The sequence below is a fragment of the Podarcis bocagei genome, assembly GCF_964188305.1.
Source record: "Podarcis bocagei genome assembly, chromosome: 8".
NCBI lineage: Eukaryota > Metazoa > Chordata > Lepidosauria > Squamata > Lacertidae > Podarcis > Podarcis bocagei.
The window spans coordinates 3945830-3959135 of NC_138133.1; the positions used below are offsets into that span (position 1 = coordinate 3945830).

Here is a 13306-nt window from a genome sequence, read left to right on the forward strand (position 1 = left end):
ATAGTACCTGGGTAGTAGTATATATTGCTTAAAAATGATTTGCCTCTCATGTGCACGGATACTTTATGCCACATCTGATTAGAAAAGAGAGTGGCAAGAAATGAATTGATAATTTTAACATCCTTCCCCTTCAAATTGTGAACTGGGCTAAGAGTGTTAACTTGACACATGCCTGTGAAAAGTATGTCTGATGTCTTCCCTGAACTATTTCTGTCAGAGCATTTTTCCATGGATTACATTCCCTTTTGGGTGATATTCAGGGAAGCACATGCTAATAGTAGGTACATCCAGAGCCAAAATGTAGTTATAGTCCGAGGTAGAAATGGTTAGAACAGCCTTTGTATTATAGGCTGCATTCTAAGCCATGAAAAGGTCAGGGATTTTATCCTGCAAAGTTGTACCATTAGTGTCTGCACAATAGGACTCCTTCCTCTCCTCAGCAGATTCGGAGGCCCATGGGGAAAGGAAATCTCATTGGATAGGTGGAGGTCCTTGTGCTAATGGGATACGTTCGCTGGATATAGCATCCACCTCTTCTGGCTTGCAAGAGGCATCCTCCAAGTTCAAAAACACATTCCACCTAGATAAAAGCACAAGGGTGTATAGTATAATTTTGGTGAGGTGTAGCCTGGGCAGTCTTGAGACCTGAATGTGAAGGCCTGGAGTTGCATTTGGCCCCTGCAGCTGAGGTTTCCACCCACAATAAGCATTTAATGTTTCTTTTAACTGTTAAAAGCCAATAAATAATTATGTGTTCCTTAAAGGTACCCCTGACTGGGGTTGCGCGCTCATCTTGTTCTATAGGCCGAGGGAGCCAGCGTTTGTTCGCAGACATGTGGCCAGCATGACTAAGCCGCTTCTGGAAAACCAGAGCAGCGCACGGAAACGCCGTTTACCTTCCCACCAGGGTGGTACCTATTTATCTACTTGCACTTCGACGTGCTTTCAAACTGCTAGGTGGGCAGGAGCTGGGACCGAACAATGGGAGCTCACCCTGTCGCAGGGATTTAAACCACCAACCTTCTGATTGGCAAACCCTAGGTTCTGTGGTTTAGACCACAGCGCCACTGTGGTTCCTTACATGCCCATATTTCTCTATTAGATGTCAGTCACCCTTAAATAATTTTAATGAAACATTAGTTATATTAAAGTATTTATTCACTATAGTTTTGCTAAGAGGCTTTGCATGAATGTGAAAATGCCACACTGTAAAGACCTTTGCAGAAGTGTAATAAATATTAACACATTTAAAAATTGTTCAGATTATCAAATAAGTTATATTTAGCACCAGTTGCTCCTCTTAAGCAACATTAAAAGGGCTGCCAATGAAATATAAGGCTTACATCAACCTTGTCTAACAGATGTATTGATTAACATTCAGGAAACTACAGTTATGGCACTAGAGCTAAATAAATACATTTAGATAGTGGCATTCATGTTAACAAAGTTTACCAGTTTTTTGAAGGGCAGGAATAACAAAACATGTCTGTCATTACTTAGGGTTAGTTGTGCTTCAGTCCTATTGGACTGACCTCTGGATGGAACAGTGCTTTGACCATAAAACACTGCATAGTTTCTGACCAGAGTAGACTTATTGTCAAAAACAAAGTATCATAATTAAAGTCACATATAAAATGAGAGAAAACCTTTGCTTTGTCAATCAGAAGAGAACACAAACTGAAAAAGAACACTATTGTTTCCTCAGGGACCTTTGTGCTATTTCTAGTCCATTAGTGGCCGGAAAGTGGAATGTGCAAGAGCTGCCGAGCTACCCATGTATACAGCTGAAAAAGAGTAGGGGTTAAACACCAGCACATGCAACAGCAGATAAATGGATCTATAGGTGCAGTAGAATGAGATGGCAAGTGGCATGTCCTTTCTGAACACTGGATGTGTAAGGAGCCACGTATCAGTGACAGGTTTGTGCTATGCCTCCCTCTGATGTGTTATTCATTGCACTAGGGGGAGGTGACACATTTAAAATTGAATCCACCAGCTGGTGTGGTTTATAAAGTGGGAGAATTCAGAATTTTGTGTAAGGTGTATATCAACTCTGAATTCACAGGAGTTTGAGGAATAATCTGTAATCCTGAATAGTTAAGATTCTGTAACTGTGTTAGTAAACCCCAGTCATCAAGGAAGCTGGTGGTGAAACCTACTTCTGGTAGAGCTGCACATGAAGACCAGTGTTTTCAAGGCCCAGAGACGGTTTAGCAGGCCAGAAGCATCCCTTTAGCCCTAGGCATTATCACCACAAGCCAATGAAGCCTTTGATGTGGACAGGAGAGCTTGTACAAGTGCTTTAAAAAAAAACTTTTTCCATCTACACCATACAGAAAGCTGTTCTTTAGCCACAGCCCCACTTCATAAGTTTGTATAAAGGACAAGGCCCCTGGGCACACAGTCAACTGCCCTAGAATTGGAGAACTGAGAGAGACCATGAAGGTCATCTAGTTGAACCCCCTGCAGTGCAGGAATCTTTTGCCCAACATAAGGCAAATGAATACTTTCATGCTCTCCAGACTGAGCTATGCCAGACTGGATTGTGGTAACAGCAAAGTTATACTTTGTCCCAACAGCTGATAAATGAGCATTTGCATTTGACACGACCCTTTTCAAGCTTACTCTTTTGATAACTATGCTACCTGCTGCATTAAGAGGCAGTTTGGCCTAAATCAGGCCTGCCTGCATAATTTGTAATCCAGGCAGCAGCTTAGAAAGCCTCAATATTTTTGCTTCTTGCCCAAGACTGAAAAACCAAGGTACCTGTTAAGATCCCACCCACCTGTCAGTTTCAAGTGGTGCAAACTTCCCATAAGCACATATTGTGGCAGTGGATTCTACTGAGCCAGGTAGTGCCTAGCACCATGTAATGGATGTGTGTATGAGATTTCTACATGCATCCAGAGAAAACCTTTGTGCATGCAAAGATTCTTCACTCTGTCTTTAGTCACAGAAATAGTGTCATGTAGACGCCAGAGCTGCTGGCTAACCACTACATTCAGAACCACAATGCCAGTTACTTGCCAAAGACAAGTCATGGGTTTATATTCAGCTAGCTGGTGGAGCCAGTCTACTCTTAAAATTGCCATGTGTACACTCAAGCAAGTGAGCAGATACCCTTTAATGCCCTCTTGAATTGCGTTCATTATGCTCTTCTATTGTTGCAGCAAAATATATTGTTTTGGCAATGAACCATAGCTTATAGCTAAGGATCTTCACAAAAAATCTTAATTTCTCTGTGCTTTTGAAGTTTAGTACCCAGGATTTAGTAAAAAGACACATGCACCCTAATCCTATTCAAGTTTACTCAACAGCAAGTTCCTCTGAATTCAGTCAGATTTACTCCCCAAGTAAGTGTACAGAGGACTGCAGCCTCACTCTGCACTATGTCCGTAAGAAGCTGAAGGTCTCCTCCTCTCCACACAAATAGCTTCTACAGTAGAGGTGGATCTCAGTAACTACTGCCACATTTGCTATACTAGTCAAAGATAAGTGAGTCACATATCCCACAATTATTTTAAAAGCAATTTCTTCCTCTCAAGGAAGCTGTCTGGGTCGCAAAGTACGATCTAGCATTTGCATGATTCAATACAGAAGAATCCAGTTCAGTTTAGGATTTTAAACTTTTACAAGAAAATCCTAGGTTTTAAGAACAGGATAAGCAAGTGAAGTGACTATTAGTTCATTCTATTTCAAGGGAGAAAGAACAAGATTCAAGAGGCATCCCTGGATATCCAACCACTTTCAGTTAAGAAGTTCAAAATCCTTTTCTTTAGTACCTTATCCAGGTAACTAGGAAGGCGACTTTTTGATGGAATGCCCTGCCTTTTTTGGAGATGATCTTTAATGATAATAGTTTTAACAGTCACGTAACGTGCTGGACTCAGATTAATAGAGCTACAAAGCACTTTCTCTCGGTCAGATAACAGTTCAAAGCCAGGTAAGTTTTCAATTGCTGCAAATTCCCCGTCTTTCCCATCTTCTTTCCCCCTCTTTGAAGTACCAATATTTTTATTTTCCTTCCTTTTCTCTCGTTTGTGTCTAGCTGCTTCATATTCTGCAGATTCTTCCATTTTTGTTATACCATTCCGCCGATATCGTTGTAGTTCCCTAATCTTGGTTCGAAGTACTTTCTCTTTGTGCAAGTTTTCAAAGAAATCATCAAACTCCTTGCAAGACATAAACTGATAGAGAGACCTTAATTTTAACCGCAGCTCTTTTTCTTCTTTTGTGATTTTGCGTTTTGAAGGTTTTTCTTTATCTCTTCTGTCTTTGCCTAAGAAAGCAGGGACCAAGTTGTAGTCACGGGCAATGTTCTTTCGTCTCTGTCTCTCCTTCAGTTTTCTTACATACATGTCCACATGAGCTCTTTTTAATTCTATTTCAACATCATCATCATCATAGTTTACTGAAAGGCCACTGATTAGAGTCTCTGCATCTTGGTCATATTCAATCTCATAATCATCTCGAAGTGGCATATATCCCAGCTGCTGCTGTTCAGCCACTGATATATCTAGAGGTGGCAGAGGCATGGTCAGGCTAGGTGAAAGTGGGCCACCAGTTGGGCAGGTGTGATCAGTCACTCTGTTGGGAATAACATCAGGGATGCAGGCCTTCCCAAGGTTACCATGTATATACATGCTTACATAGTGTTCCATCACTTCCTGAGGCGTTCGTGATGCTCCAACATGAGCAGCCATATCTTCCTAGAATAAAATTAAAATTAAATATATGAAGACCTTTAAAATTATAAGATTATCCCATATACAGTATGTAAGGTAAAGGTAAAGGGACCCCTGACCATTAGGTCCAGTCGTGACCAACTCGGGGGTTGCGGCGCTCATCTTGCTTTATTGGCCGAGGGAGCTGGCGTACAGTTTCTGGGTCATGTGGCCAGCATGACTAAGCTGCTTCTGGCGAACCAGAGCAGCGCACGGAAACGCCATTTACCTTCCCGCTAGAGCGGTACCTATTTATCTACTTGCACTTTGACGTGCTTTTGAACTACTAGGTGGGCAGGAGCTGGGACTGAGCAATGGGAGCTCACCCTCTCGTGGGGATTCGAACCACTGACCTTCTGGTCGGCAAGTCCTAGGCTCTGTGGTTTAACCCACAGCGCCACCCACATCCCTATACTGTATGTACTAAATGTCAATTTCTAGATAAGAGCAGTGGCATTCCTTCAAAAAACTAGAGAGTAATATTTCACATTATAATACTTTTAAATAGTGTTAATGAATGTTAGGGCTTGTTCATACCAAGGATTTACCCCAAACAGCAATGCTAGTTTGTTATATGCACACACCAAGATCAAGTAGTCCCTAACTGGAGCTGTTATATCCATGCCTTTTCCCACAAATTCACATCTTGATACATACACATTAAACTGAAGCTCTCTAAAACAACAGTATTAAATGTATCCAATGGTGGCTTTTTTCTTGGGTTCTCAAACTGCCGCCAGGACCCTCTTGAGATGTCTGAAAATTACTCAGCCCACCAGTCACAACAGAGTGACAGATGAAGTCCTAATCAGCTGATAAGTAATGGCATTTTCTAATGATATTTAACCCATCTTTTTTAATTCTTGGCCGCAGTTCATCCAGAAAGCATCGCAAAGGGACGCGAATGAGGCGGGGGGGGGGGCGCCCAGGGAACGCGAGAAGAGCCCCTCCCGCGCCGCGCGGGGAGGGCCGGAGCCCGAGGCGGGAGCGCCCTCTCCCTCACCCAGTTGCCGAAGCCGAACTGCTCGATGGCGTCCAGCAGGAGCTGCTCTTCGCGGCTGCTCCAGCCGCCCTCGGCCTCGGCGCCCCAGAGCGTGAAGCGTCCGCCGTCCACCAGCTGGTAGCCGTGCCAGCGCCGGTGAGGCCCGATCTCCGCGCCCGCCGAGAAGCACTCCGGGCACAGCTCGATGTCGGCGCACTCGGTGCAGCGGAAGCGCAGGGAGCTGACTTCGGCCAGGCAATACACGCAGTACTTCTTGCCCAGCTCCGCCATCTTGGTTCCCCCCGCCCTCAGGAAAACAAAAAGGGGGGAGGGAGACCGGCGCACAGCTGACGTGGAGAGACTGCGCCGGGGAAGAGGCTGGGCAGGCCCCGCCCCCGCCTCGCCACCTCCGCCTATCGGCGCCCGAGGCCAGCGCGGCCAATCGAGCTTCGAGGCTCGGCGTCGCGCTTCCTCTCGCGCCGCCGGTTGAGCGGCTCTCTCCTTCGCCTATCAGCAGCTCCGAGAGGCCCGCGGGCGTGGCCCAGGCGAGCGTGGCCAATCGAGTTTCCAAGCTCTGCTCCGCGTTTCCCCTAGCAACCGCCGTGCCCGCCCACAGAGCGGTTACTGTGGAGACGCGGAGACGCCGCTGCGCGGAGCCGGACCAGCCATGGAGGAGACGGAGAACATGGAGGCGGCCGGCGGGGACGCGGCTGCCGAAGCCCCGCTTCCCCCGCCCGAGCCCCCGGAGGCGCCCCCTGAACCCGCGGAGGCGCCGCCGGGGGAGGCCGAGGTCCCGGAGGAAGCGCCCGCCTCGGGCCCCGAGGAGCCTCCGCCGGCGGACAGGCCTGAGGCCGAGCCGGGGGCGGAGGAGCCGGGCGCGGAGGAGGCGGGGGCTGAGCCGGCGGAGGCTGAGCCGGCGGGCGAAGGAGAGCCGCAGGAGCCGGTCTCCGAAGAGGCGCCCGGCCCGGAGGAAGCGAGCGAGGCGGCGGGGGCGGAGCAGCAGAGCTCCGTGGAAGGGGCGCCGGAGGAGGAGGAGAAGGAGGGCGGCGGCGGCGAGGGGGAGGCGGAGGAGGAGGAAGGGGCCCCGCCTGGCGGCGCCCCCGTCCCGGAGATCCAGGAGGCCGTGGAGCCGCGCGAGGCGCCCTCCGTGTCGGCGGCGCTGCCCAGCGAGGCCTCCTTCGCGGCGGGAGAGCTGCTGGAGCCGCCTCCGCTGCAGACGGGCGTGGATCTGGGGCGCCGCATCAGCCTGAGCCTGCGGGACCTGGAGCTGCGGCGCCACAGCGGGCTGTCGCTGGAGGTGGGCAGCAGCGCCGGCAGCTCGGAGGCCGAGGAGGCGGCGGCGGCGGTGGAGACGGAGGAGCAGCGCGAGCAGCGCCAGGCCAAGGAGCAGCTCCAGCGGCAGGAGCTGGCCGAGCAGTACCGGCAGCTGGTGCTGGAGCGGGCGCGCCTGCAGCACTACAACGCCAAGCTGCAGAGCAAGCTGAGCGAGCTGCTGAACAAGGCCAAGAGCAAGGAGCGCGTCCGGCAGGAGCTGGAGCAGCACATCTCGGACAAGGAGCAGCGCTACAGCCGCTACCTGGCCATGCTGGAGGAGCTGCGCTCCCAGCAGGCCGACGAGGCCGCCTGGTTCCAGAAGCAGATCGACGACGCCCGCCTCTCCTGCAGCCAGAAGCTGGCCAAGGTCGAGAGCGCCTGGAAGGCCCACCAGGCGCTCAAGATGGAGGTGGCCGTGTACACCGTGGGACGCCGGCTGGGGAGCAAGCAAGCCGCGATCGACAGAGTGGGCCAGATCCAGGCCAGGGAGCAGAGCAAGGAAAGGGAGATGACGGAGGTGAGAAGTCTGCCCAGACAGTCCAGCGATGGATTAGACTTGCTTCTCCCCCTCACCCATCAACGAAAAAACCCAAACTCATCGACCCTCTCCAGCCGCCTCACTGGCAGGAGACTGTGGTGCAGCTAGTTAATTCTCCCCTGGAAGTTATGGTCTTCTCAGCTTAGGCAGTTTATTATTTCAGGTGTGATGCACAGTTAATATTTGCCCTCCCCTTCCATGCTTTGCTTCTGCATTCCTGTTCCAGTGGAGGGGAGGGATAAGGCAATATGGTGTCCTCTCAGCAGCCTCAGGCAGCATAACCAATGGTTTGGGCTGATGGGAGTCATAGTCCATCAACATGTGGACAGCACAACATTGGAGCAACAATACCAAAACCAAGGTCTAAACCCTGATAGTAATAGTACAGTGGTACCTCGGTTTATGAACAGCCCTGTTAATGAACTATTTGGTTTGCAAACTCCACAAAACCAGAAGTAGTGTTCCAGTTTGCAAACTTTACCTCGGTCTACAAACAGAAGCCGAAGGGCAGCAGGAGGCCTCATTAGGGAAAGCGCGCCTCGGTTTAAGAATGGATTTGGTTTAAGAATGGACTTCATGAACAGATTAAGTTCGTAAACCGAGGTACCATTGTAGTCAATAATAGGGCCACGGGTAAACAAGGAAAGCCTATGTAGTTATTTCCATCACATGTGCTTAGGCCTATTAGTTATAGATAGAAACTTATGGTGATAAAAAAAGTAAGAGGCAACTTTCTGAGCATCTTGTAGTCTGAACTATTTTAAAAGTCAATTTTATTGAGGTTTATTCATAGGTGTTACAGCTGGTAAAGACTGACATTGATGGGCTTGGATCCAGAGTTCATATAAGCTCCTAACATATATTCCAACCCCAATCACCTCCCATAATACATTTTCTCACCTGGAAGAGTTTCATCCCAAGTCAACTGTTCCACATACGGTCAATAGGGGAGTTGTGGCTGCTTCTATTCCATTCCTCGAGTTCTTCAAATCTGCTTTGAGTTAAATTCTTTGGGTTGTACTCTAAGTAGCACTAGGTCTATGGTTTTATCACAGCAAGGGTTTTGTCTCTTTTTGTAGGAAATGTATATTTGTGCATGTTGTAATTTCCATTTTTAACATTTTAACTTTCCACCATGCCTCTCCTACCTGTTCTGGGATTTCCTTAAATTCCCTGGAACAGATTTGGGGAAAATGTGAGCTGTATGTGGAGGAGACAGGGGTGGGGGAAGTCCTGTGGTAGAGGTGATCCTTGCATTTGCACAACTGTTTAGTTGAATACCACCCTTGGGTAGGATATCTGTAGACTCACTTCAGTTTTTATCATGCTAGGTTCGACTGGAAAATATAAAGCTGAAACACAGGATCCAAAAGCTTGATGCAAGTTTAAAAGCCATGGAAGAGTTAGCAGAAGGTCTGCACTTAATAGATTTTGAGCAACTGAAAATAGAGAACCAAACCTACAATGAAAAGATTGAAGAGCGCAATGAGGAGCTTATGAAGCTCCGGAAAAAGATAACCAACACAGTGCAAATTCTTACTCAAGTGAAGGAAAAACTGCAGTTTGTGGAAGCAGAGAATCATGGCCAAAGGTCTCAACTAATGGCAGTTGAGGCTTTAGTGGCCCAAAGGAGAGAGATTCTAACAAAGACTAAACAGGCTAGGGACAAATTGCGAATGGACAATCAGAGGCTTTACCAGAAGTGCGGCTTACTTGGGAATACACTGCTGTTAAGGGACTTTGAAGATAAGGTAACTGCTGCTGAAATGCTGAATGAAAGGCTGGAGGTGCTGAAACGCCATCATGCTGCGATCTCCCTTACTTGCAAAGGGGTAAAGAAGAAAATCAGAGGGGTGACATCTTTTCTGCCGCTCTAAACTTTATTTTAAATGTCAAAAAGAGCAAAATAGAGTGTGCACTATAAAATATTACATTAAATAGCAATTAGTTGTTTGTCCTTAGAATCTTTGTTCCAGATATTGTTCCTATTTCCAGAAGATAACAGTACTTTAAAACCAAATCAATTTGTCCAACTGGCTTCCAACTGTCAGTTAAAAGTTTTCACCAACTGATAGTTGTGCTTAGTTTAATTACTTTCAAAAAGTAACAACTTGAAACTATCAGTGCCTTGATGTGAACATACCGTATTTTCAATCAACTCTTTAGATTCTCCACATCCTCTTTCTGGGCCAACTGCTGCCTTCTGCACATAGACACCAAGCAGTGTGGTGGGTAACAAACCTTTGCAGTGGGTACAGGACCAAAGGGGGGAAAGGCCCACTGGTGGGATTTTGCAAGGGTTCCTTATCTTTGGACACATGGGTGTGCTTGGGATTTTGATGAAGTGTTGGTGTGCCACCACAAAATGGCTGTCCTTCAGCAGCAATCCTACACAAATTTACATAGCAATAAATTATTTTGTGTAACATTAAGAGGTCAATATTTATTTGTAAGTTGCTGTAGGAGTCTGTCTTGGCTAAAGAATAGGGCAAAAACATTGATAATGCTGATAGCAGCAAGTCATCCAGTGCCTGCCTTGGTACACAACAGGTCAAGTGCATGGAAGGGACAGCCAGCTGCTTGGTTAAAAAAACTTTTTAAAAAGTCTTTAGAAATATCTATCTTGGTGTGGGTAGAGAGCTTCATGGATGCTAGGCCTATTGCTCAGGTGTGTAAGGTTTCTGAGGGTTGTGCGTGTTGTGCCTGAAAGATGTTGAGCGATTACACTCAGAATGCAGAGGGTTCTTAGTGACCAAGTAAATCAGTGTTTCCCAATTGGGGGTCCCATGGTGCCCCCCAGGATATTTCAAGGGGACCCAAGGTGATAACCACGTAAATGGGGGGGGGGCAGAACGAGGCTAGGGGGCTACAGAGGGAAATGAGAAGTGAAAGGGGAATCATCTTTTTAATTTTTTTATGTAAATAAATTTTTTGGTTTTTCCACAATTAATTTCCACAATTTACAAAAAACAACCCCCATCCCCATTCACAAAAACTTTTCAAAACCTTATCTTTGAGGTTCTTTAGACCTCATGACTTCCCTCCATTCCCTCTTATGGTTCCTCCTTCTGCATTTCCATACACATACTTCATCAATTCTTCTTGTAGTGTTATCCAACTTTTTGCTGATTGCAAGTGTGCTGTATAAGCCTGCCAATGTATCAATTTATTTACATTATTTTACACATATATAATAAGTGTTTCCCATTCTTTTTCTTAACTTTGGCATATTTAAATTTCACTGGAAGGAGGCTATCAGTTAAATCAGATTTAAAATCCTGCTCACCTTCCTCAGAGTCTCCTTTTAAGTCTTGGAGGCTGTAATTTCTGCCTCATTTCAGCCACCAAGGCATTCCCAAATATTTCCTGCCTACCACCCATGCCCCATGGCAGCCATTTTGTGGGTGGTGCCCAGAGCACTCTCAAAATTTATAATGTGTCCACTGGTCCAAAATGTTTGGTGACCTCTGGGTCCACAGTGCGGCAACCATTCTTCCTCCTGGTACTCTTGTTCTTCCTCCTGATCTTTGTTGATCATCTTACAACTTTCAGGTCCTTTAAATTTGATGCAGTGTGCCACTTTTTTGGATCATCAGTTTAAAGGGGTGTAAATGATTTATTTTTCCGCCAGTTTGATGGCCACTAGTTTCAGTTCTTGATGATGCTTCAGGGTTTCAGGTGACAGGTTTTGCAAAACAAGCACTGGTTGACCACTGTCAGTTCATGTATGCTTCACAGGTGCCACATTACCGTAGTTTTCGCTCCATAACACGCGTTTTTTTCCTCCTAGAAAGTAAGGGGAAATGTCTGTGCGTGTTACGGAGCGAATGCTTCCCTCCTCCGTGGTTTCCAGAGAGAGAAGAGCCGCTGAATGGGGAGGAGAGAGGGACAGAGTGCCTGCTTCTTTAAAGGAGCAAAGCGGGAGGGGAGAGGAGCTGCTTACACGAGTGTAAGCGGCTCCTGTCCGGTTGGCTCCTTTAAAGCAAGCAGGTTCTGCTTCTCTCCCTCCTCCCCACTCAGCAGCTCTTCTCCCGCTTTGCTGGAAATAGCGGGAAAGATTTTCAGCTCGCTAAGGGGGGGGGGGAGGGAGAGAAGCAGAGCCTGCTTGCTTTAAAGGAGCAAAGTGGGAGAGGAGCCGCTTACACTCGTGTAAGCGGCTCCTGTCCGGTAGGCTCCTTTAAAGCAAGCAGGCTCTCTGTCCCTCCAGCAAAGTTTTTCAGCTCGCTAAGGAGGGAGAGAAGCAGAACCTGCTTGCTTTAAAGGAGCCTACCGGTAGGCTCCTTTAAAACAAGCAGGCTCTCTGTCCCTTCAGCAAAGTTTTTCAGCTTGCTGGGGGGGGGGGGAGAGAAGCAGAGCCTGCTCCATGCGTGCTCCTTGTCCCTTGAGTGCTTTTCCTTCCCTCCCCACTTAAAACGTGGTTACAAAGCACAGATCCACATGGATCCTCAGGATTTTTGCACTGGGTCACCCCAAATTCACCATCAGATCACATAGCATGTCCATGGCTACAGTTTGTACCAAAAAAATCACGCACCCACTGTTACCTGGGGCTGCAGTGGTGCAAAAACATGGTTACAAACATGGATCCTCAGGATTTTTGCATTGGGCTACCCCAAACTCACCGTCAGATCACATGTCTGTGGCCACAGCATGAACCACAAAAATCATACATCCACTGTTTCGTTTAGAATTTTTTTTTCTTGTTTTCCTCCTCTAAAAACTACATGCGTGTTATGGTCGGGTGCGTGTTATAGAGCGAAAAATACGGTATATCCCCTTTCTACATGTAACATGCAAAATTGATCACCACGTCTTGAACAGGTGTTTTATCTTGTGACTCGGGAACAACCCTCTGCACATGCTATGTCAAAAATTCCCACTACCATTTCAAGGCTTTAATCTAATAATATTTATGCTACAGACTGTCCCAATATCTTTTCTATTTTAGTATTTCAAGTAACTATTTGCTACTTAAGAGGAGTTTGGAGAGTTTGGATTTGATATCCCGCTTTATCACTACCCAAAGGAGTCTCAAAGCGGCTAGCATTCTCCTTTCCCTTCCTCCCCCACAACAAACACTCTGTGAGGTGAGTGAGGCTGAGAGACTTCAGAGAAGTGTGACTGGCCCAAGGTCACCCAGCAGCTGCATGTGGAGGAGCAGGGAAGCAAACCCGGTTCACCAGATTACGAGTCCACCGCTTCTAACCACTACACCACACTGGCCCTTAAAAGTAGGGATAGGCAATATATGATCCAAAACTGGTTTGAAGTCCATTTTGTGATATCCTTTTCATAATTTTTGACCTGGCGATATATCGTGATTCATGGTATGTGGGTTGAAATCACCATGTGGGGAAAACCGTAAAACCAGCCAATGCCTCTACATAGCTTCATCCTTATTTCAGATATTGTGATATACTTGTGATATAGCTTAGTGATACACTGCAATGTTGAAAATCAGATAGAGGCCACCCCTACTCAAAAGGTTTCAGAGATTTTTGTCCCATTTGGCTGTTGACTTCTTGGTAGTCTGTTAGAATTCCTTAGTAAATTTGATTACGATTACGTAAATTATTGTACAGTGGTACCTCGGGTTACAGATGCTTCAGGTTACAGACTCCACTAACCCAGAAATAGTACCTCAGGTTAAGAACTTTGCTTCAGTATGAGAACAGAATTTGCGCAGCAGCGGCACGGCAGCAGCGGGAGGCCACATTAGCTAATCAGGTTAAGAACAGTTTCAGGTTA

General features: G+C 46.9%; 2 protein-coding genes across 2 annotated transcripts; one reads left to right on the top strand and one right to left on the bottom strand.

Annotated features, from left to right (window-relative positions):
- Nucleotides 1–1213: 1213 nt before the first annotated feature.
- On the bottom strand, nt 1214–6033 carry TADA2B (transcriptional adaptor 2B). The gene is made up of 2 exons (XM_081205472.1): nt 5728–6033; nt 1214–4709 (listed from the first exon to the last, which is right to left on the bottom strand). Exons 1-2 carry the CDS (start codon nt 5995–5997, stop codon nt 3717–3719), a joined length of 1263 nt encoding a protein of 420 aa, XP_081061598.1. The 5' UTR covers nt 5998–6033; the 3' UTR covers nt 1214–3716.
- Nucleotides 6034–6208: 175 nt separating this feature from the next.
- On the top strand, nt 6209–9502 carry CFAP184 (cilia and flagella associated protein 184). Its single transcript, XM_081205507.1, has 2 exons — nt 6209–7537; nt 8890–9502. Exons 1-2 carry the CDS (start codon nt 6374–6376, stop codon nt 9433–9435), a joined length of 1710 nt encoding a protein of 569 aa, XP_081061633.1. The 5' UTR covers nt 6209–6373; the 3' UTR covers nt 9436–9502.
- Nucleotides 9503–13306: the final 3804 nt, after the last annotated feature.